Source organism: Aulonocara sp. 'chitande type north' Nkhata Bay, linkage group LG18, assembly GCF_057382095.1.
Source record: "Aulonocara sp. 'chitande type north' Nkhata Bay isolate Kocher_YH1m ecotype deep benthic linkage group LG18, A_spYH_male_GT1.1, whole genome shotgun sequence".
NCBI classification, from domain to species: Eukaryota; Metazoa; Chordata; class Actinopteri; order Cichliformes; family Cichlidae; genus Aulonocara; species Aulonocara sp. 'chitande type north' Nkhata Bay.
The window spans coordinates 6876475-6897860 of NC_141361.1; the positions used below are offsets into that span (position 1 = coordinate 6876475).

General features: G+C 38.4%; 1 protein-coding gene across 1 annotated transcript in view; it reads right to left on the minus strand.

The window, feature by feature from the left end:
- Window positions 1–2384: 2384 nt before the first annotated feature.
- The window catches only part of LOC147307889 (vasoactive intestinal polypeptide receptor 2-like), an 86569-nt gene continuing 67567 nt past the window's right edge, over window positions 2385–21386 (minus strand). Inside the window, exons 5-13 of the mRNA XM_086270918.1 lie at window positions 19110–19207; window positions 18860–18992; window positions 16480–16630; window positions 15461–15521; window positions 13194–13263; window positions 11333–11424; window positions 9371–9500; window positions 9231–9272; window positions 2385–8054 (exon numbers count right to left, since the gene is read on the minus strand). Coding sequence (XP_086127044.1) covers window positions 7884–8054; window positions 9231–9272; window positions 9371–9500; window positions 11333–11424; window positions 13194–13263; window positions 15461–15521; window positions 16480–16630; window positions 18860–18992; window positions 19110–19207 — 948 coding nt within the window. The 3' untranslated portion in view covers window positions 2385–7883. The remainder of the gene's footprint in view (window positions 8055–9230; window positions 9273–9370; window positions 9501–11332; window positions 11425–13193; window positions 13264–15460; window positions 15522–16479; window positions 16631–18859; window positions 18993–19109; window positions 19208–21386) is intronic.

Here is a 21386-nt window from a genome sequence, read left to right on the forward strand (position 1 = left end):
GGTGCAAATGAACCACATAATCAGCAGCGCTACTCACATATCGACACAATCCAACATCACACTGGCTTTTTACTATGGTTAAGGGGAAATTAATCTTCCTCCAACATTTACAGTCTGACGTATAAAGTATAAAGTTTGGCACGCTTTATAATCAAACCCATTAACAGACTAAAACTCAGACTGATGACTACTAACCTAACAGTAGCCCACTCTGCATTAGGTCAAGTTATATTTATTTTAAAGTACAACACCGTATGTCAAACAAAAAAAATTGTTCCCTATTCTCACAGAGAAAGAAACACACTAATAAAGTGGCTGGCTTATTAAAAATCTAAACTTACACCATTGCTTTTTCAATTTTTGTTCTTTTTTCCATCTTCAGGATTAAAGTTGTCAGACTATGTTAAGGTTCTCCGTCATCCAGGTCATGGTAGTCTAACAAGCTTGGAAAGAAAAGCGTCTGGACTAACTTAAGTTTCTTGAAGACGTTTCACCTCTCATCTGAGAAGCTTCTTCAGTTCTAAGAGCAACTGAGACAGAGATGTTCACATGTTGGACAGAGAGACAGATGGTATGAAAGACTGTGAATGACCATCTTTGAACAGAGGCGGAGGCTTACGACACCAACTGTCTGACATCTATAATCCAGTTTTGGGATCCCTTCCCAGACGCCTTTACAACCGCTCACATCCTGGGTCATTTGATCTCAGGAAATCACATGATAGGGTGGGGCTAGGTTTTACCAATTGGTTCACCTGAATCCTTGGCTGATTGTGACCTACACCCGTTTTCACACCTTGGTTTGTGTGATTAGGTAGAGGATCAGCAGGTCTTTGACCCTCTAGGGGACACTCCCATAGGCTTAAAATCTGGGACTTTCCACCAATAGCTCTTAGAACTGAAGAAGCTTCTCAGATGACAGGTGAAACGTCTTCAAGTTACTTAAATAAGTCCTAACACTTTTCTTTCTAAGCTCCTTAGAAAAGTTTTCAGGCATTTAACTGTGTTAATAAAGTTTTTTGACATTATTTTGGACAAAACTATCAGATTTTTGTGTCTATTCATCAAAGGTCTTGAGCCCACATTAAATCATAGCTCCTTAATGCCTAGTCCAGTTTGCATAAAGCAACAGTGCCATCTTTGTGACTTTGCTTTTATTTAACTCACAGACATGAATGCATGTCTGGTCCTGCATGTTGGATTGTTAATTGAAACCGGCAGCACTTATCGGAAAACCTCATCGGGGCTCAGGCAGCACAGCTGCAGGGCATTTAATAGTTTGTAAATGTAGCTGCAGACGTCATTTTGGCCCAGTCGATGTTTCATACTGCTGTGGTGTTTATTCTTCATTACCACCCAGACAAATATATATAAGCTATTTAGTCATCCAAACATGATCAATAGATCCAGTTTGGTGAGTGAAATCAGCTGAAAAGACTTTAGCGCACGGCACTTGTATTCACGACTAGTTTCTTCGACTAAAGCGTGTAATCTACACACTAATTAGTTCAAAAAGTCCTTAAAGCAGAACATTCGGACTTTTCTTCAGTTGAATTTTAAACCTTTTAAGCAATGTTAAAAAAAATCGAATCAATGCAACACGGCTCTTTACTCTGACTGTAAGCAACCACATATTGGTAGAAATTTTATTCACGACTGTTCCTCAAACACAATATACAATATATTACAAGTCATGGCAAAGATCATGTCATTTGCATAATATGTCTCTTCCATTTTATTGATCTAATATTTCTATTTCTTTGAAAGAATTCAGTATTTGTGTCTGAAGCATGAGATGAAATCCATGATGCATTACTCTAATTAAAATCTGTTACATGTGAACTTCAGCTAAGGAGTCAGAGTGACCACAGTTCACTGCCCATGCTGTTTTTCTCTTATCTGATGAGAGGAATTCATCCTAATTAGAGGGCAGATAAAGGACATTTGTTAGACAGCATTGTGTAAGATGATTGGACCACCGATACAGTCTGTTTGTTTTGACAATAATATCATTACTCAAACAAACATTCATCTTCATTGCAGCTTTCAGATTTTAGCAACGTATAAAAGAGCAGTTCGAGACTACATACCTTCACCAACACGAGGCAGGAACTGAGTCCGTCAGTCTGGATTAGCTTCTGATATTTCCAAGACATCAAGACAGTGTGCCCAATTAGAATTTTAATAACCCTTGCACTAAATATTTATATGAAAAAGAGTGTAACCCAGGATTTCATAAGCTTGTTATGATGTGTTTACTTGATAGGTTAGTAAGCGTCCACTGTGAGAAACCAAAGTTGTTTTAAACAACTTTTGCTTTGTTCTGATCAACCTTCAACCGCTGAAACTTTATAAAAGACTAAATAAACCAGAAGCAACAAAAGCAGTGCACAGAATCTGTTTATTTTTTTAATTTTCATTCAAGCTGTGCTTCCATTTCAATGTCCTTGTCACATGTTCGGATGTCTTTTAAAAGAAAACAGTCACTAATTTCCAACCACATCAATCAACAATGAGCTGCAAAAGAGTTTTCAACAGGCTAAAAATAATAATAATTGCAACATTTGAAATGTGCTGAAGGAGAGACTGCTTTAACACATTTTAGGAATCTTCTTTTGGGCTTTGTGAACCACAATGGAGAACTGCCTGCTTATTTGGGTACCAAATAAGAAAACAGGTAAAGGTAAAGACCAATTCATGGTTTCTGCGGACTAAACTCAAACAAGCAGATCTGAACATGTTATGTGCACTAGCAAAGGAGTCTATCGTGAATATGGTGAAGGCTGGATATTTTTAAAGTTCATTATAAAATGTAGTATTCCATAAATGGATACCATAAAGTACACTCTTTGTGTGAGCTGAAGAAGCCAACACATCAAATTTTAACCTTTGATGGTGTAACGGTGCACAACCTGTTTTTTATGTGCAATATTGCTAGAAGAGACAGACACAACCACACACACAAATAGCAACCAAAAACAAGATGTGGAAGTGTCATCAATAAAATATACATGGTGGAAATTTATGTGGTGCAAAAACCAGGTTTTTATGTAAGTTTTTTGGCACATATTCCGTTGTTTCCCTCTGAGGACCCAAAATTTGGGCTGTGCATGAATTTCCTCACAGCTGGCTATGTGGCCTCTTCAACATGGAAACCATGAACTGGCCTTGAGTCAGACTCTAAAATGAATAAATTATAATAAGGCCAGTAGCTACTGTTCTCAGGTGGAATAAAAGCTTCCACGACATTTATACAGCTAGGCTCATTCCTGTTTGAGATGAAGACAGTATCAGCACTGAAGGGGCCACCAACTGCTGGGATACGCTTTAGATTGTGTAGATCAGGAGTCTCCAACTCGAGTCCTCGAGAGCTACTCTCCTTCAGCTTTAAGATGCATCCCTTTTCCAACACAACTGAATCGAATGATTGGCTTGTTACCAGGCCTTTGCTAAACTTGATGGCCTGCTGAAGAGGTAATTCAACCATTTCATTCAGCTGTGTTGGAGCAGGGATGCATCTAAAATCTGCAGGACCAAAGCTCTCGAGGTCTGGGCTGGTGTAGATACTATAATGGGTTCAAAGATTTTAAAAGTAGTTTTCAGAGTCTTTGAATCACTTGAGGCTATTAGTAATGATGATAATTACACAATTTGCAAGCTTTTGAATGGTTTTGGTTCAGATTAGTTTAAGGAAGAAATGGATAAAACCAACCCCAGTGACTTCAAATGATTTTGAACTGCAAACAAGTTTGGCCCAAGTGTCTAGAATTTTCAATGTAATAAATGTTACCACCCAGAAATCATGTTCCTATCATTGAGGGGACAGACAAACAAGCAATATTAAATAAAATGCAAATTTCCAGAGAGTTACATTCACACAGTGCAATGCTTACAATGGTAGCCTTTATCAATCATCTTTTGCATGACATTCATGGTGTCTAAGTACAAATACATGTGTTCAGGCGACATGATTCGTAGCATCACGTCAGTAAACATTAAATATGAATTCACTCGGCAAGTCAACACTGTGTGGTGTATATGGTTTTGTAGACTCTCAATCATTTGTAGTCACATAGATGTTAAATGACACACTGAGTAACATAGTGACATCTTTTAAGGTACTTGGTAACACTTTCATTAAGGCAACAGCTTTGTTTTGAAATTACAACTGAAATTTCTGTACAATTAAACAAGTTGTTTAGTTAAATTAATCGACATTGATTTCAATAGATGATCACTTGTTTAAATCGTTATTTAAACATGACCAGGTACAGCTTGTTAAGTGGGAACATTTACTTATTTAGTTTCTGTTTAAGGACCAAATAATTTTTTGACAAAATCAGCAGCAGCTGAGCTAAAACCTTAGTATGGACACCTGTACCCACCTGCTACTAAAACTGTTAATAAATATCTTAGACTAAATGATTGCTGTGTTTTTGTTTTGGTGTGTGAGGACATTTCATCTCTCTTTCAAGACGCTTGTTGGGTTGAGTTGGGAGTGTGGGATGAATTGCCTGGTGGGGTTCTTAAGACTGCATTCTAGGTTACTGAGACCTGGTGTTTTAAGCCGCCACCTCTGTTTAGTGCTAACTGTTTACAGGAGATACAGACGGCCTATTTTACTCCTGTCACAGACACAGATGAGTCTGTCCTGTTGAGCTGGCTCTTTATGTTGTACCATGCATCTGACTGGTTGTAGGTGGATGACAATGACGAAACAGAGGGATGATATTTCTTCACAAACCAAAAAGTAATCCAGTAATCCAAGGTAACTAAATCCAAGTACTTAAAACTACCATGAAGTGGATTACTAAGAAACTACAAAGACATGTTACCATGAAGAACACAGTTGTCGTTATCCATACTATTCAAACATGCTTTATCTTTTTGCCCCCTCTTTTTTTGTCATTTCCTTTTCTGTCCCTTTCCAAATTTTTAACAAAGCACCATTTGCACCATAGACAGTGAATCCATGCTGCAAGTCTGCTCTTTAGGCATCTCCCTGTCTGTCTAATAAGTTCCCATAAAATAAAAGCATGAATAAAATCCCCAAAATAACTCTTGAAAGAGTAAAGCGTCATACATTCCTAGTAATGTAATATATAGTATTTTGTATCATCTGCTGATATGCAGAGGATACCATAAAAATGTAATAAATAATAATCGCTTTAAAAACAAAACAGAAATTTCAAGACTCATCTCTGCCTCAGTGTTGTTCACCCTGCAAAACACATTGAAATAAGTTTGGACAAATATCTGATCTCCTTCTAAGTTCTTCAAATTTTATGGACCAGATTATTTGCTGCTGCAAGTATGACTTTACCTCGATGTTTATGTGTATTTTATTAACTATATTTTGTGACACAACGCAAGAACTGAATGCTGATTTAAAATATAGGGACACACACATACACTTAAATTAAAGGTTTGAAGAGGAAACTACTAAAAATAATTCTGTATGCCTTAAATCAAGTGTCACCAGAACTTTTTGTATTGTGCTGACCATTAAATACAACATGTTAAAGAAAAATATAGCACATTGCAAAAAGCAAAAGTTTTCATTTTTTCGCGTTTTGTCTTGACAAAATATACAATTAGAATCTACAAGAAATCACACGTTAACAGCCGTTTACCAAAAGCAATCAAAAAAAGTCAAACACTGAGGATTTCATGCAACTACCACAAAACACTGGTTGCATGAATAAAACCAACATAAAGTAAAACATTTCATAGTTACTTGTATCCACCAGGCACTTCTGCATTAAGTGGTGACGGCCTGGAGGTTCTTCTGCTGAAACACATTAAATGTGTTTTGAAGCGAATTTCTATCATATAAACCTCTTTTTATGTAAGTAATTTTAAAGACAACATTATTTCCCAACACAGGCTCTCACGAACACGTCATCTTGTTAATTAAATGACATCTTTAAAGTGCTCGTCTGTGTTGTGTCTTTAGAACAGGTCACCGAGCACTGTGCCAAAACCATCAGAGCATGGATGAAGAGTTTGGAGCATGCTCAGGACTTCTCAGTGACAGCAGTTTGTTGACTGTGCATTAAAATGAAAGTGTTTTGGAGAACAGTTTGGATTAAAATTGGTACAAAACAACCCTGTGTTTACCAATGGTTTTGTTTTGTTTTTAACCATAAGCCCAGAAACACTGAGCTCATGTGCTGACCTGGGTCAAAATTTCGACTTATTCTTACCAGTAATTTTAAGTATCAAATGGGTGGGTGTGGCCACTGTGGACTAGTAAATGATTCACTGAAGTGACAAGTTGTCACCTTTCCCTGTATATTTGTAAAAAATCAATCATTAAAACTGACCTTTATGTGAAATGGTTCGAAAAAAAAAACTAGGAGAAGCTTATTAAAAGAACAGCTAGAGACACTAGAAGTAAAAACCTAATGTTTAAAAAAATATTTACAAATCAATTTTTACAACTTTATTTTTTTTTTTAATTTACATAACCAAGTTTTTCTATTTAAATGATAATAAATGTACTACCTATGGCCTCCAAAAGGGATAACATATGCCCAAATTTGGGTTTGGAGACAGCTGTGGTAAAAAGGCAACAACAATGACTTGGTACTGGAAGCAAATGCTGTGTTAAAGTTGGGTTTGGACACCAGCATTTCTCACAGATTTTTGGAAATATTCCCATTAGGACCCAGTATGCAAACACAACAGCAACTGACAGGAGGGTGGCGAAACACAAGAGGCTTTAATCAGGAATTTGATAACTTAAGGTGCCTTAAAGAGTGACAGCCAGCTAGGAGCACCAAACAACAGGAGAACATTTGGAGGCTAAGAGTCTATTTTTCTAAGACAAACACCATGGAGAGGGAACAGATGGACTCAATCAAGACAATAATGAGAATAGGAAATTAAAAAAGATTGGAATTAAAATCGACCACATTAAGATCATTCTTTCAAAGCAGGGATTAAACTGAAACAGGGTGAGGAACAAACTCACACAGACACCTGTGATAAGGCTGGGAGAACACAGGAGGCACATGGAAAAGGATTGAAAACATATAAGAAAGAACTAAGGTGAGTAGTTTTGCGGGATTTAATGACAGGACTGTCACTTTGCTGCGTTATTGCATACAGCATGCACGTTCTGGAAACTAAATCCTGACACGGCTACCATGAATTTTAGGTCAGTATCAAACAAAAAAGTATTGCAAGGTTTCCCATAGCCAATCTATTATATTTTACAACATGGCTCCAAAATGACAGCTGGTAAGACTGCAGCACAGTATTACCAGCGGTGTTAAATCGCACAGCAGGCAACAGTTATATAAAGATTTGTATACTGAAACAATCACCTGTTTTGCTTTCTGTTAAAGACAGCAAAAATGGTTCTGGTTTTTTTTGCATTTTTTGCAAGAGCCAATTTAAAGTCTGCAGCACCTAGATCATGCTGTTTCTATTACACGTATATGTTTGTTCAAAAATATAGATTTCAATGCATGCAACATTCAAGTATATACATTTTATATCTCATCTGTGCACAAAGTTCCAGGTAAAACAGTTTAAGGACGTTGCACATGTTTTTCTCTGCTCACGCAGCAGACATCATAGCATAAAGACTGCAAAAAAAAAAAAAAGGCTCTTAGCAGCAAACACAGTAAACCTCACTGGACAGATCTGAAAAGTTTTTGATCCACTAATGAGAAACTTGAAGGCTTGCAGAGATTTGTAAAGCTAAAACCAAAATCTGCACTACAATGATGTGCAGGTCCCACCCTTGTGGTACTTCATTTCAAAGTACTACTTTTTTGTATTTTCCTAATAACTTTGTAAAACTATTGGACCCAGGTCAATCTTAAGACTGCATTTTTTTGTATGTTTGTTTGTGTGTCAAAGACCTCGTGTTCTCACAGCACCGAGGTCTCTGTCTGCAAAATGGACTGGGTTCTGGAGTTGCTGTGAAACTGCACCATGTGCTGTGAACCGTTTCTGGAGGCGAAGGTGTTGTTGTGGCGATTCCTGCTCAGACGACAGTTCAGATACATGCTCCGCCATTTTCTTTTTAGCTCACCTTGAACCTTCAGGAACAGGTAAAATAAAAAAAATTTAATCATTTGGATCAACTAAACACCAATATAGCTAAAAAACTTGATCCAGTTAGTCAATGCATCTCATCTGCCACTTCTGGGGGATACTAAAAAATGGGAGACACAGCCTTGTGTGTGTGTGTGTGTGTGTGTGTGTGTGTGTGTGTGTGTGTGTGTGTGTGTGTGTGTGTGTGTGTGTGTAAATAATTTGATCCATTTGGTCCAGCAACATTTGGCATGATTATGTCTGATTATCTGTGTGATCATCTTATATAAGCCAGGATAAATCAGCCTGCTTAGTTGGTGGAAAATTCAGTTTCCCATTCCCCAGTTTCAGTTGGAGCTCGGGGTTGCAGAATGGTGGCAAGAAGAATGCTGTGAGACCAAATTTAGAAAATCTTTCTCAGCATTTGCATCAATGAGCACCTTCCACTTTAGGAAAAGAACAAGGAAAAGATGCTTCCTTCCAGTTGATCAAATTGCCTGAGTGGCATCTTAAATCTATAAATACTTTCCTCCTTTTTGATATCTGCCATTCATCTTTGTTTTTCTTCATATTCTCCATGAGTATCTATGGAGAACATAAAACTTTGCTACAGTTCAATCACTACCTCATTCCAAATATTAATCACACATATCAGTTACATGCACAGTAATTATTTGGGATCCCGGGCAGCTTCTAACTGATTGAGCGGAACTTCCTCCATCTGTCAAATTCACCACTCACCAGTATTTATGATAATGTAATGGAACACATCATGATACATCCAATGATTTTACATAAAGTCAAAAGGTGTGACAAATTCAGCTGACACAGTGTAGCTAAGTTTATTAATGAATGGAGTCTGACTGGCAGATAGAAGGAGGACACTCAGCAATCAACACTTTGCAGATTTAAATTTTAAACACTTTTTAATAAACGAATATAAGGAAAACACGTTTTAGCTCCAACAAATGTAATTTATTAAATGTTTCTATGAAAGTTTGACAAAATTAAGCAAAACAGGCACACTATCAGTTGAGTATAGAAACATTCATGGATAGATTTTCTATTTTGCCTCACAGAAATCACTTTCATTCAAATGTTTTACTGTTTAATCAATTTGGCTGCTCATTAAAATGACTAAATCCATACTTTGTATTTTATCAGTTCACCTGATAACTTACCTCACTGTTCAGGAAACAGTAGAGAATGGCCACGACCAGACCCTAAAAAAACAAACACTTAATGAAGTAAAGTTTTTTCAGAAAAGTTTCAGAATCGCTGCTTTAAAGGATCAATAAGGTGAAAGACACTTGTTCAGCACCTGAAAAGATCCAAGGGCAAGGTCAAAAAATATTTTATAATCTTCTGCGATGGATTCACTGAGAGTCACGAAGACCACATAGTGGATGCCAAACAAAGGAATCAGCAGGAGTGTGGATTTGGCCAGCCTCCTGAGAGAGAAACAGTCATATACAATTATTTTATGATACAATTTAAGAATAAGACATGATGCAGTGTTTCTTTTAATTGTTAATTACAAGACCGATGCAATAAATCAGTTAAACATGGATGACTAGGGTGCCTAATTCGTCTGACACGGATTCTTTTGTAGGTGGTCCAAACATACTTCACCATACTCTGCTCACCTGGGCCTTGCAGCCTGTAAAAACAAGCATCTGTATTCACTCTTTCTGCTGTCTCAGTGTTAAACATAAAAATACACCCAATGGTAATGTGAGGCAGTGAAATAGTGGAAAGATCTAAGGAGCTTGGAAAGAAAAGCGTCTGGACTTATTGAAGTTGCTTGAAGCCGTTTCATCTCTCACTGAAGTGTCTTCAGTTCAAAGCGCAAATGGAGGAAAGTCACAGATTTATGTGGACATAAACAAAGAAGCCTGTCGGACTTTTTTAAAACTGAGCTCGAACTGTTCTCTTGAATTGAGATAACTCGCTGCATCTGCTGTCCAGGGTTCTGCTGGGAGGCTCACACCATCAACAAATCTTTCCAAAAACCCTTTACATCCCACTGCAATCAGACTACTAAATGCACCCATCCATCTGTGCTCTAACACCACGCTTGCTCATGAGTATGGATTTATTTCCAGGGTGATACCAAAGTATTCCCAAGCCAATTAAGCCAGTCAGTTGTAGTGTTTCCCACTTCTGCTCCAGGGTCTCCTCCTGGCTGGACATGCTTGAAAGTCCTCTGCTAATTTGTCTTTATTTATTATTTTATTTATAATATATGTTATTCTATTTCTTTGTGTATTTATTGTATGCACATTCCTCTTTTTGACTTGTCACATTTTTGTAGGACTTTAATAAATTCTTAAAACTTTGCCATCAACCTTCTTTTGTGTTGACATCTTCAGCACTGCTGCTGCACGTAGATCAAGGATCTGTTCACTACACTTTGTTGGCTGTTTGGCATCAGTTTGGCTCATTTAAGGAACTTTCTTGGATACAATTCCTATTTGTCTCTTTCACACTGTGATTATGAGTTCATAGAAAACCCCATATAAAAATAAATTGACATTGTTGGGCAAAGCCTCTCAACAGTGGAAATCTCAAAAAGTAAGAAAGAAAAGTCGCACTTTTCCACGTGGCATCGGGATACAAGTGGACAATCAAACTGCTCATGCAGCACACTCCCAAAGAAAACGGTAAAATCCTCTTTTCCTGCATCACTCCCAAGCTGTCAAGTGTCAGCTCAGTCTTCACCTACACCAACAAGAGATCCTGCAGTGAAACAAATTGGGCTTACCCACCACCTCTCGCCACTAAATCGTGGATCCCTGTGGACATGAAGAATACCTGACAGCTCAGCACGAGTAAGATTTCACCAGAGAGGAAAACTGCCTGAAGATTAAACAAAGCAAAGCCTTAAACAGACACTAAACTGCAGAGAAAATGTGGCTCCATAAAGGAACAAAGGTTCCCCCCCGTTTCATAAGAGCAGCATCCTGAAACGCTGTCTTGTCGAATGAGCGTTAGCGTCACTCTTATCTCAGTCAGCAATACTAGAGGATAAAAAATGGTCTTGGTGTCTCAGATGATCATGTTTTATACTTTGAAGAATTTAGCTGACTCTTTTATCCACAGCAGCTTTTACTGACTGAGCAGGTGTCATTTACTTGATGACACAACAGTTGACACAACCTGTCACCTTTTGTTAACTTGGCTTCAAGTGCATGTTGGAAAAAAATGAAAATATAACAAAACGAGGATCCAGGAAGGCAGAGGTGCGGTTTCCTTTGTGCTCATGCATCAAATCGAATCCTACCTGTACTGTGATTGGTCATTGCCGCCCACGTCAGGACACCTCAGCTTCTGAACCAAGATCCGAATGATGCAGATGAACTGAATGAAGTTTACCTTGGGGGGAGTGAAAAAATAACTTATAATCCATAAGGGGTGATTTTTATTTTGCTGTGTTCGATAATTTGCCACCCACCAAATCCAAGAAATAGGAGGTCATGATATAAACGCAATTTAAAACAGGAAGGCCTTGTTCTATATAAAAAGCAGCCTACTTTATTCTTTTTTTTAAAAATGAGGGATTTGTGTCTCATCATTGAACAGAGATTTTTTTTGCTTGTTAGGCAAATGTATAAAGTTCTTCCTTAAATACGTAAAAAAAAACAGACTGAACTTGTTTTCTGTTACAGTTATTTTCTGTTGTTTCAGATCTTTTTTAAACATTACAAATGGAAATAATTTATCAAAAATTAGCAAAATATCTCTATCGCTACATAATGCCATCATTCTAATGTTTAGTGTTATGTTTTTCCTGCTAGCTAAAAGGCGATCATCAGAGAACTTCTAATATAATCTAGAGCTCCTGTTCTCTGGACCTCTGGTTTCTTAGGTGAAACAGTCCAGAATGAATGGGATCCTATGGTGCTGTAGTCCAAACACAGACCTTTTGGCAGGCAAACATTTTCCTCTCACACTTCTCATCATGTCTGTGACAGAAGAAGGTGACAAAATATAGTCCTGAGGAAAGAAAATATTTTCACAAGACTCTGTGCAGAAATTAAGAGAGTAAGTATCTGCCAGCTGGTCTGACCACATCTATAAAAACAGAAGTTTTGCTACTTTGTTGGTCTGGTGTATTTGTGTGTTAACAATATGCCGCAATCTTCTCAGGGGTGGACGTCCCAGAAAATTGACTGTGCTATACTCAGAAATTGCCCTGCACCCTACAACCATATAACATGGGTACTGGTCGCAGTTAAAATATTATGAATATATATGAACATTTAAGTTAGGCTACATCTTTGCAGTTGGCTGATACAAAGCACTGAATGCTGTAGGTCACTGATGCCTGAAACATACTGATTTAAAAAAATTTGAGGGAGGGAAGCTGATTTATTATCCTTTAGGATGTTGTAGAGTGGATAAAATGGTCTGTGAGCCACCTCTGTCCCTCGGGCCATATTATATCCATGTATGCCTTTAAAGGATGAAAGAGATTATGGTGGGCTGTCACTCAGCAGGGCAGCAGGAATGCACTCAGCGGGAATTCCTATGAAGTTAACACCTTGAGACATGAGGTACTAACACATCACACTGCTGTTTTTGGACATTACACAGAACGCTTGGTCATGAGTATGAACTTATTTAAGACTTTCTTTCAGGTTTTAAAAGATCTTAAAATCAAAAGGCTCACAAACTCTAACACTTTAGTGAAATATACCGGGAGAAACAACTGTAATATCATCCGGTAATGCTGTTCGCTGTCTTCTTGATACATTTTATTTTTCTTCACGTGTAGCTGAAATTGGAAAAGGACCGATTTTAAAAGACTATGTACTTTAAATACAGATCGTTTCTGTAGAATGTTATGGAATAATTTGAAAAATATATGGATGTATCAGTGGGAATTTAGAAAATCGTACTAGTGAGATCTGAAACATTGCCATAGGTTTCTAAAGGGTTTTGTATTATAGTCCAAAACCAGATTTAAAAAATGTGAATAAGATCAAAGACAGATATTGTTTCACATGACGGATTTATTTGTTTTCCACTTTATGTTTTCAGTATTTGTTTTTTCTAATCAACCAGTTTTTCATTATAGGCAACTGAATGCTTTTTTAACCAATACGCAAAATCTGCAGGTAAAAATGAAAGCAATGGCTTACCATAATGGAGAATCCAATTGGTCCGTTGATCACCCAGTTGGGTATGGGTTGGTCATTTGTTTCCCAGCACCTGAAGGTCACACAAAAATATGAATGTAATAGTTATGTAAATATTATATATAACAGTAATAAAAAAATGGGCATTTTAAAAAACAGAGGAAGTGCTAGTGGAGCAATAAATGTAGTTGAATCACTGCAAAAAGTACCATAAGATGGAAAGAACCTGGTCTTCACTGCTTAACTTGAGCACTAGTAATTTATCTACAAATTTGGAGGAAGCCAGATGGTAATAGACCCCATCTTACTGACTCCTTTTGTGAGAAAACATAATTCTAACTCTATGTTTGATCTCTACTAATGAAGCTCATTTCTGCTGCAGGCAATCCTGTGACCTTCACTTAAAGTCCAAACCTTTACGTGGGGCGTAGATCAGCTAATAAACATTCCAGTTTATAGTGACAATGTCAATATTATAACTGAGCCTCCAATGTGCCAATCAATCTCTTTTGATTTCACCTAGGTAAAAGGGTACAAGTTTGAAATCTCAAAGTTCTTTTAGATAGATCACAATCCTGAATGACTACAGACTTGTCTCAAATCCCCACCACCACCACCACAACCATACCCCAATTAGGCAATGCTGTTAACCTGGCACTGCACTTCATCCTCCAGCACATAGACCTCCAGTAACTTATGTCTGGTTATTTCCGTAGACTTTAATTCCTATCAGACTCTCAGATCTTTAGCAACAGATCTCCCCAAGGCTGTGTACACTCTCCCCTGCTTTTCTCCATGCATACCAACCGCTGCACCTCCAGTCACCAGTCTGTCAAACTCCCGAAGTTCACAATAGACACCACCCTCATCAAACTCATCTCAAGGATATGTGTGAGGGTGCACTGACAACCTTATGACCAATTCAGAGACAACAGCCAGGAGCTCTGTGCTGTTAAATCAGTGGGGATGATTGGGGACTTCAGGAGGATCCCATGCCCAACATAAGCCTGCATGACTGCCTGGTGGATACTGTAGGTCTTGGGAGATGAAGACTTCAAAGTTGAGGCAAAACATCAGCTCCCTCATTACAAGACCACAGCAGAGGATGCACCTCCTGCAGCAGCTGAGGAAACCTAAACTCTGAAGTCAGTGCTGGGATACTCCAACTCCTCCTCCCTTGAATCACATCCTCTGGCAGGAGGCTGCGGTCCATCAGGACCAATACTGCATGGTACAGTTTCTTTCCATCTTTATCACTTTATTATTAATGTTAACACTCCCATAATCAGACCATTAAAATCTTCACAATGGACTCCATTGCATGCCGTAAATATTGAGTATTTTTACAAAATGTATATGTTCTTATGGTTCTTATGACCAAAACCATTTTGTTCATTTGGGTCAAACTCTTCACTCTCTTAAGGTCAGCGTGTCTTTGGGGGTAAAATGACACATTTAAATATGACAGATTGTCCTAACAATTAAATATTTAAGCTTTCTGGATATTTGGATGGTATGGTTCAATAAAATAAAAGTCAAGGAAACTAAATGACTCACTGTTGTGACTTAGTCTCAGTCTTCTTCTTGGCTTTGGTAATGAACTTAAAACTTAACAAATTTCATTATCATTCTCCTCACACTCTGGTGTGATGTCCTTACTGTCCTTTGCTATCAGACCCTGCCTCAGTAATTGTTATAGACTTGTTTCAGAAGCTTGTTTTTATAGTTCGCCTACACGGCATGACTCATAGATAATGAGCTGCAGTGCCAGTTGCAATAACGTGCAACAAAAGCCAAACGCCACCAGGTTCCTGTGATGACATCTCAAAGCAAACCCTGTCAGCTAAATTATCCAATAAAGTGCACTTTGACATGTGAGATATTTCTCTTATTAATTGAAAAACTGGGGCCCCTTCCTGCATGGTAATGAATAACAGTCTAATCAATAAAATGCAATTTGAGGCCCTAACGAAAAAACAGAGGCAGTGGCTGTTGAATACCAATGCATGCCTCTCTTTAATGTAACTGGAGCTGCCTAACTTCTGTCAACCTTTAAAGGAGAATATAATAAACAGCTCCAGAGAGAGCATGACACATAGACACATGTCAACTTGAAGAAAAACAAATTGCAGACAGACATTTAGTCAGAATGTAAATCTATTTAGTAAAATATAATCCATGAATGTTTAACAGACTTTATATAGTTCATAAATAACAAACCTGGATCGCGTTTCTATGGTGATAACTCACTCTCTGATTGTTACACTTACCCCGTGTCTTCCAGATAAATCCTCGTTATCACCCACGCAGACACAAACACAGTGGGGATTCCTGTCAACAACCATGAAGTATAGAAAATATTATCACATCGTGTTTGCATTTCTTATTTTTTTTATTGCTAGTTACGATTTAATCTTTCTGAGTAAAGTAATGTGAGTTCCATCCATGTATTAAGACTCTAAACAGATTGCTTCAGTGTATATTAAGGCTTTTAATTGTTTGTTGATAAATTCCATCTCAAGCTCAAAACTAGATGGTGTTATACTGTCTTTCAGAGGAGGAAAAATGGAAATAAAAGATGAACATTGCTTCTGGAAACTAACAACCAGCAGGGGAGAAATCCTCTGTTTGGGAAAAGATGTCCCATGGGGATTACCATGACAGTTTCTTAGTCAGACCTAATCTTTTCTAACATCTGGTTTTAAAATACCAAGAAGGCAACAGCAGAAAGGCTCAGTTCAGTTATTATGCAACTTCACTAAGGTCTCTTTTCCATTAGTACCTAATAGGATCGCCTCGCCACGACTCGACTCGGATTGGCTGGCTTTCCATTACCATCGAGTAGCAGCAGCACTGCAGACCACGCCCCACCGCAGTTAGCTTCAGCATTAATGCACAGCTTTTACTTTGTACTTTTTCCCTAGCAACCAGAGGTTGTTGGTGGTTTGCCAACCAGTCTGTGTCCTTGTTTAACTGAAGCCAAACCACGTTGAGCATATATGAAGTTTCTCCTTTTCCTTTACCTTGAGCCATTTGGTGAACTTGTAACTTTTCAGTCAAGCATTATATCAAGTTTGAATCCGTAGGATAACAAATGTAGCACGGTATTGTTGAATTTGAGGGAAAAAACATTTGGCTTATTTGCTTAAATAGCTGCCTAAAGTAATGAGAGCTCTGATATCTAATCAAAATCATAACTAAGCTGCTAAACCTGCAGCTATAACAGAGTGAAAGCTCCCACGTGGCCATTTGACTCAAAATCAAATAAAGAATAAGAAAATGTACCTACCCCAGCCGATGAACATGTAGACAATAAAGTGTCGATTTTCCGAGAAAATGACAACCAGCAGAGTGTGGAGGTACAAACCCTCCACCAGCAGCCAGAAGAAGTTGGCCATAATGAAATACTGGAAAAACACCAGGCTGGCTTTACATCCCACCTAAAGAGAACACAGAAAGAGTACAAAGATGTTAAATAGGCTTTGTGTATACTTAAACTATATAATATCAGCCTTGACTGTACATCGCTGACTGTATGTGGTTAATTGTAACCATGAGCACAGTGTAGGATAATCATGTATTTATACTTGGTATTCTGATATGTGGGTATACATTTCCATTTTTCCACTGGATCTGTCAGAGAGTTCACCCAGAGCAGATTATGACGTCACAAGCACCGAGCAGATGAGTGCATAAAGGTCAGAGTGCCCTGACAATCAGGGTGAGTGGAGGAGGAACGTCATGAGGGAAGAGTCAGGCAGCTACTGAGGCAAGGAGAGTATCAGATGTCAGCTTTCTGCTGTCAGTTTATTAGCTGAAACTAATACAACAGTCGTGAATTAAAACCCGCCTTCATGAAGGTATAACTGGATGATACTTTTGTGGTGTTTCTGGTTTAAAGCTAGTGTGTTTATCAGTCTGTGTAAAGCGCATCAGTGAGCATAGATACATACATAAATAACAGAAACAGGTTGCAAATTTTGTCCTTTATCTTTTGCCCGCCACACTGCTCTGAACAAGCTGCGATCTTCCTAAGTCGGGATTTATAACGTATTGAAATGACGCAGAGGGTAATGGTGCAGATCGGTGAAATATCCACCGTGTTCTAATCCAAGAATATGACTGTTTTTATCCTGTCAGATGCATTTGGTGCTTTTTGCATTGACAGAAATATTAGCGATAACAGACTTCATCTAGAGGCAGAGAAAGTTTGCATCGCCATAGAAGGTTCGGAGGTGGCAGTTTAAGTGCCAAGTTTGCCAGACAGAAAACTCAGTAAGGCATACTCCTTTGCATAATTTCTGGAGAAAAACACCCCTTGTGCAACATCAGCCCTGCAGAATGAAAGACCTGCAGTAAACATACTAGGAGTAGGTCTAAAATTGGAGTTGGTTGTGTCAGCCTGGGAAAATTGACATTAACATCACTCAAGTGGGAAAAGGAACATGGAAAATAGGCAATAACAAAAAAGTTGCAGAGTTACTGATGCCACACTAAAACATTGCAGATAAATATTTGGTTGATTGCATGAAAAATTTGATCAGTGCCACAAATCTATTCAAATGTTGACTGTGCATTGTAATATGGTTTTAGGTCATAACAGTTCATTGCTATCCAAATAGAATGATCTAGTTTATAGTAATTCTAATAAATCAGGCAAAGCACCCGGTAAAATACAATATCCTTGTCTTTGTAATGTCCAGGTTATTTTCATGTTCCAATTTTTTAAAGTGTACTAACGCAACAAAGTCGGAAGAATCTCATTCCAAAATGGAAAATCCTACTATCCAAGGAGCACATGGATGCAAGGTTAGAGCACACCAGAGCACCAATGCCAGGGATACCGAGTATCTGTGAGACACCTGTAGCTTTGACAACATTGTATTATCAATGCTTTGGCAATGAAACTGGGCAGCAATGCAGGCTTTTCTATACACATCAGTGCTGGGTAACTTATAAAAACAACAGTGTAACACTAGGGCACAGTTTCACATACTCTTGCTCACTCACTCAGCACAAAAGTGTCTATTACGCAGTGAAGATGGTGCACAGTTTGCCCCACGGAAGCTTTAAGGATTTTCAGGCTTTTGGATTTGCTCCCATGTTTGTGTGGCTCACTGTATATCCCGGGTGTATTAGGAGGACTGGGTACCAGATTACAACCTAACTCCTCGTGCGTTTAATGAAAGCTGCTCAGTGGTGCATGCAGTAAAGCTTTTTTTTCTTCTTGTCCACACTTCTTCCTTGATGTTCCGCATGCTTCCACAGTTTTAGGACCAGAAAGCACGCAGGCTACTGGCCCTCTCAGCTAAGCAGATAGGGAGCATGCGTGACTGGCTGTTGTCTCACCGAACACATGAATGGGCTAACTGCCAGGAAATTCTGCAGAGCCACCTTCAGAAAATGATTACTTGAATCTGAAGAACAAACTGTCACAGCAGAACGTTTGACAGTTTGAGATGTTAATTTCATATCTGAAGCATGCAGACCTAATTCCCATTTATTATTTCATGCTTTAAACTTTGTCAGGCTTTACGCTGAAACATTTTTCCCGTTGTGACAGTTCTGCTGTTAACACATGAGTGTGTAGCTTTCTGTACTCAGTGCTGCATTGTTGGCCTCCCTCGGGATATGACTCTGCTCGCTGAGGACAGAGGTGGTGACCTCACCAGTGATGGCTGGTTTGAGCAGTGCGAGTTTCGGTTGAAGAGGATGTCGTCTTTCACCAACACCGCCACGGCTCTCAGAATGAAGGAGAAGAAGAGATTGAGGTGGATGTAGTTTCTGGTGCAGTGGAGCTTCCTGCAAACATGTTGGTAATGAAAGAAATGTAGCATAGTGCAGTAAATGTTAAATAAAGATGCTACTTTTTTTTATCTTAATGTTCTGATTTAATAATATTTTAGTATTCAGTCTTACCTGAATAGGCAGAGGATAGCACACCCTGTAGTGAGGGCAATTAAAGACAGACTGTGACCCAGAGTGTACAACGTCTGCACGACCACGTAGAAGACCAGCTGCAGACAAAGGGGGAAAAAGAGCTTTTGTTAAATTATTAATGCATGTATATCATCCTTAACATATCACTAAACTGGGCCTCAAATTGAGGTGAAGATTGTGAAGCATATTACATTGCCAAAAGTATTTGCTCGTCTGCCTTCATGTGCATGTGAACTCGAGTGACATTCCACTCTTAATCTGCAAGGTTTAATATATCAGCCCACCCTTTGCTGCTATAACAGTTTCAACTCTTCTGGGAAGCTTTTCCACAGGGGTTAGGAGTGTGTTTACTGGATGGCTCGCAGTCTTGGGGTTGAGGTCAAGCCTGTCATGCTCATCCACAGCTTTATGGACCTTGTTTTTTTGCACTGGGGCACAGTCATGTTGGAACAGAAATGAGCCATCTCCAATCTGTTCCCACAAAGTTGGGAGCATGAACTCCCAAAAAACAACCCCACATCATGATCCCCCATCCACCAAACTTTACGCTTGGAACAAGTGCAGTCAGACAAGTTTTGCATCCACCAAACCCAGACTCATCTTTGGACTGTCAAATGGAGAAGCACGATTGTCACTCCATTCTCCACTGCTCTAAAGTGCGTGGCAGCATGCTTCACATTGTTGCATCTGATGCTTAGCATAATGCCAGATGATGTAAGGCTTGGAATCAGGTGCTCAGCCATGAAATCTTATTTATAGAGCTTAAATATAACTATCCGTTGTGTTGCTGAATTATGAAAAATCAAAAATAACTGATGATTTCCAATGCACTTTTATGTAGTTTGAGGTCTTTTATGTAAGTAACACTTACATGTTTTTTATTACAAATACTAAAGCAACAGAAAAATAATCACATAATTCTTGAGGGTGAGATGGGAATGTTTTCCAGTTTTAGATGAAATGACGACTCTATTCAAAGGGAGATTTGTTTGGGCAGCGTGAGACAGAACCTAACACTCGGTGTCTCACACCAAAAATGTGAGAGTTGGCAATCCTGCATCAACAGCTGTCAAACTGCAGGCAAGTGTAATCACAATAAATCACTTTGATTTAACAGAAATTCTGGACAGAAACATACACAGTATGTGGCTGAATAAACAATGATAAAAGTGCTTTAAACAAATCAGTGTTTTGAAATTTGGCGTAGACACAAGTACTGACTAAGTGTGTTTAATTTGAAGATAAGATAAGATGTGCTTTATTCCTGGGAAATTCCAAACTAGCTCAATAAGGAATGATTTACCATATCAGTGTTACCATTCCTGATATTTGCATGCTTCACATGTGTTGTACTTATTTGTGTTTGTTTGTTTATTTGTTTATTTATAAGGAACCCCAATTTGTAGCATTATTTCTGTTCTGTTTTAGAGAAACCTTAGACAAGATAAGAGTTAAGATAATATATCATATTACAGAAACAATAATTCTATTAAATTCAAACTTAATCTAATGCTGACTGCTTTTATTATTATTTCAACTTTATTAAAAACTGTAGATCTGATGATATCAAATTTGCTCTGAGGAAGATTTGTGTCTAAATCAAATGAAAAAGAGGACGTTAGTGACAAGAGGGGGTGTGGTGGAGAGAGCACGGGATTAATAGAGACAGAGTGAGAGAGGCAGGACAACACAATGGGCGATTCAGCTGCACTATTCGTGACCCAAAACGGGTCACGAATAACAAGTGAACAGGATGAAGCTGCGGTCACACAACAGTAGCCAAAATATATGAACACAATGGAGGACAGGTGTTTCAATTCACAGCTAAGTTGTTCTCCGTGTCAGGAAAAAAGGCACCAAAATTTAAAACTGAAAACTAATTTAGACTCTGTGATTTTTAGAATCTGCACTTGTCATCAGCTCACATGAACTGGTGCACAGTTTGATCCATACATTTTTAAGAGAAACTGAAGCCCTACCCCATACCCTAAACTTAGCTAAAGACGTGGTGAGGACCATAACCATACACAGGAGGAAGAATCTAATCTCGAATGCTTGAAACACTCAACAACAAAACTAACAAAAGGCAGGAACAAAAGGGTTTGCACAAAACTGGCAGGAGAACCTATGAATCCAACAGACTAACCTAACCTTAAAAACTGAGGAAGAAGGAAACTGACAAAAGTTAAGGGTCGAGTTGGAAAAGCTGACAAGGCTGAAGAACGGATGATTTAACAAAGAAAACACTTTTTCCTT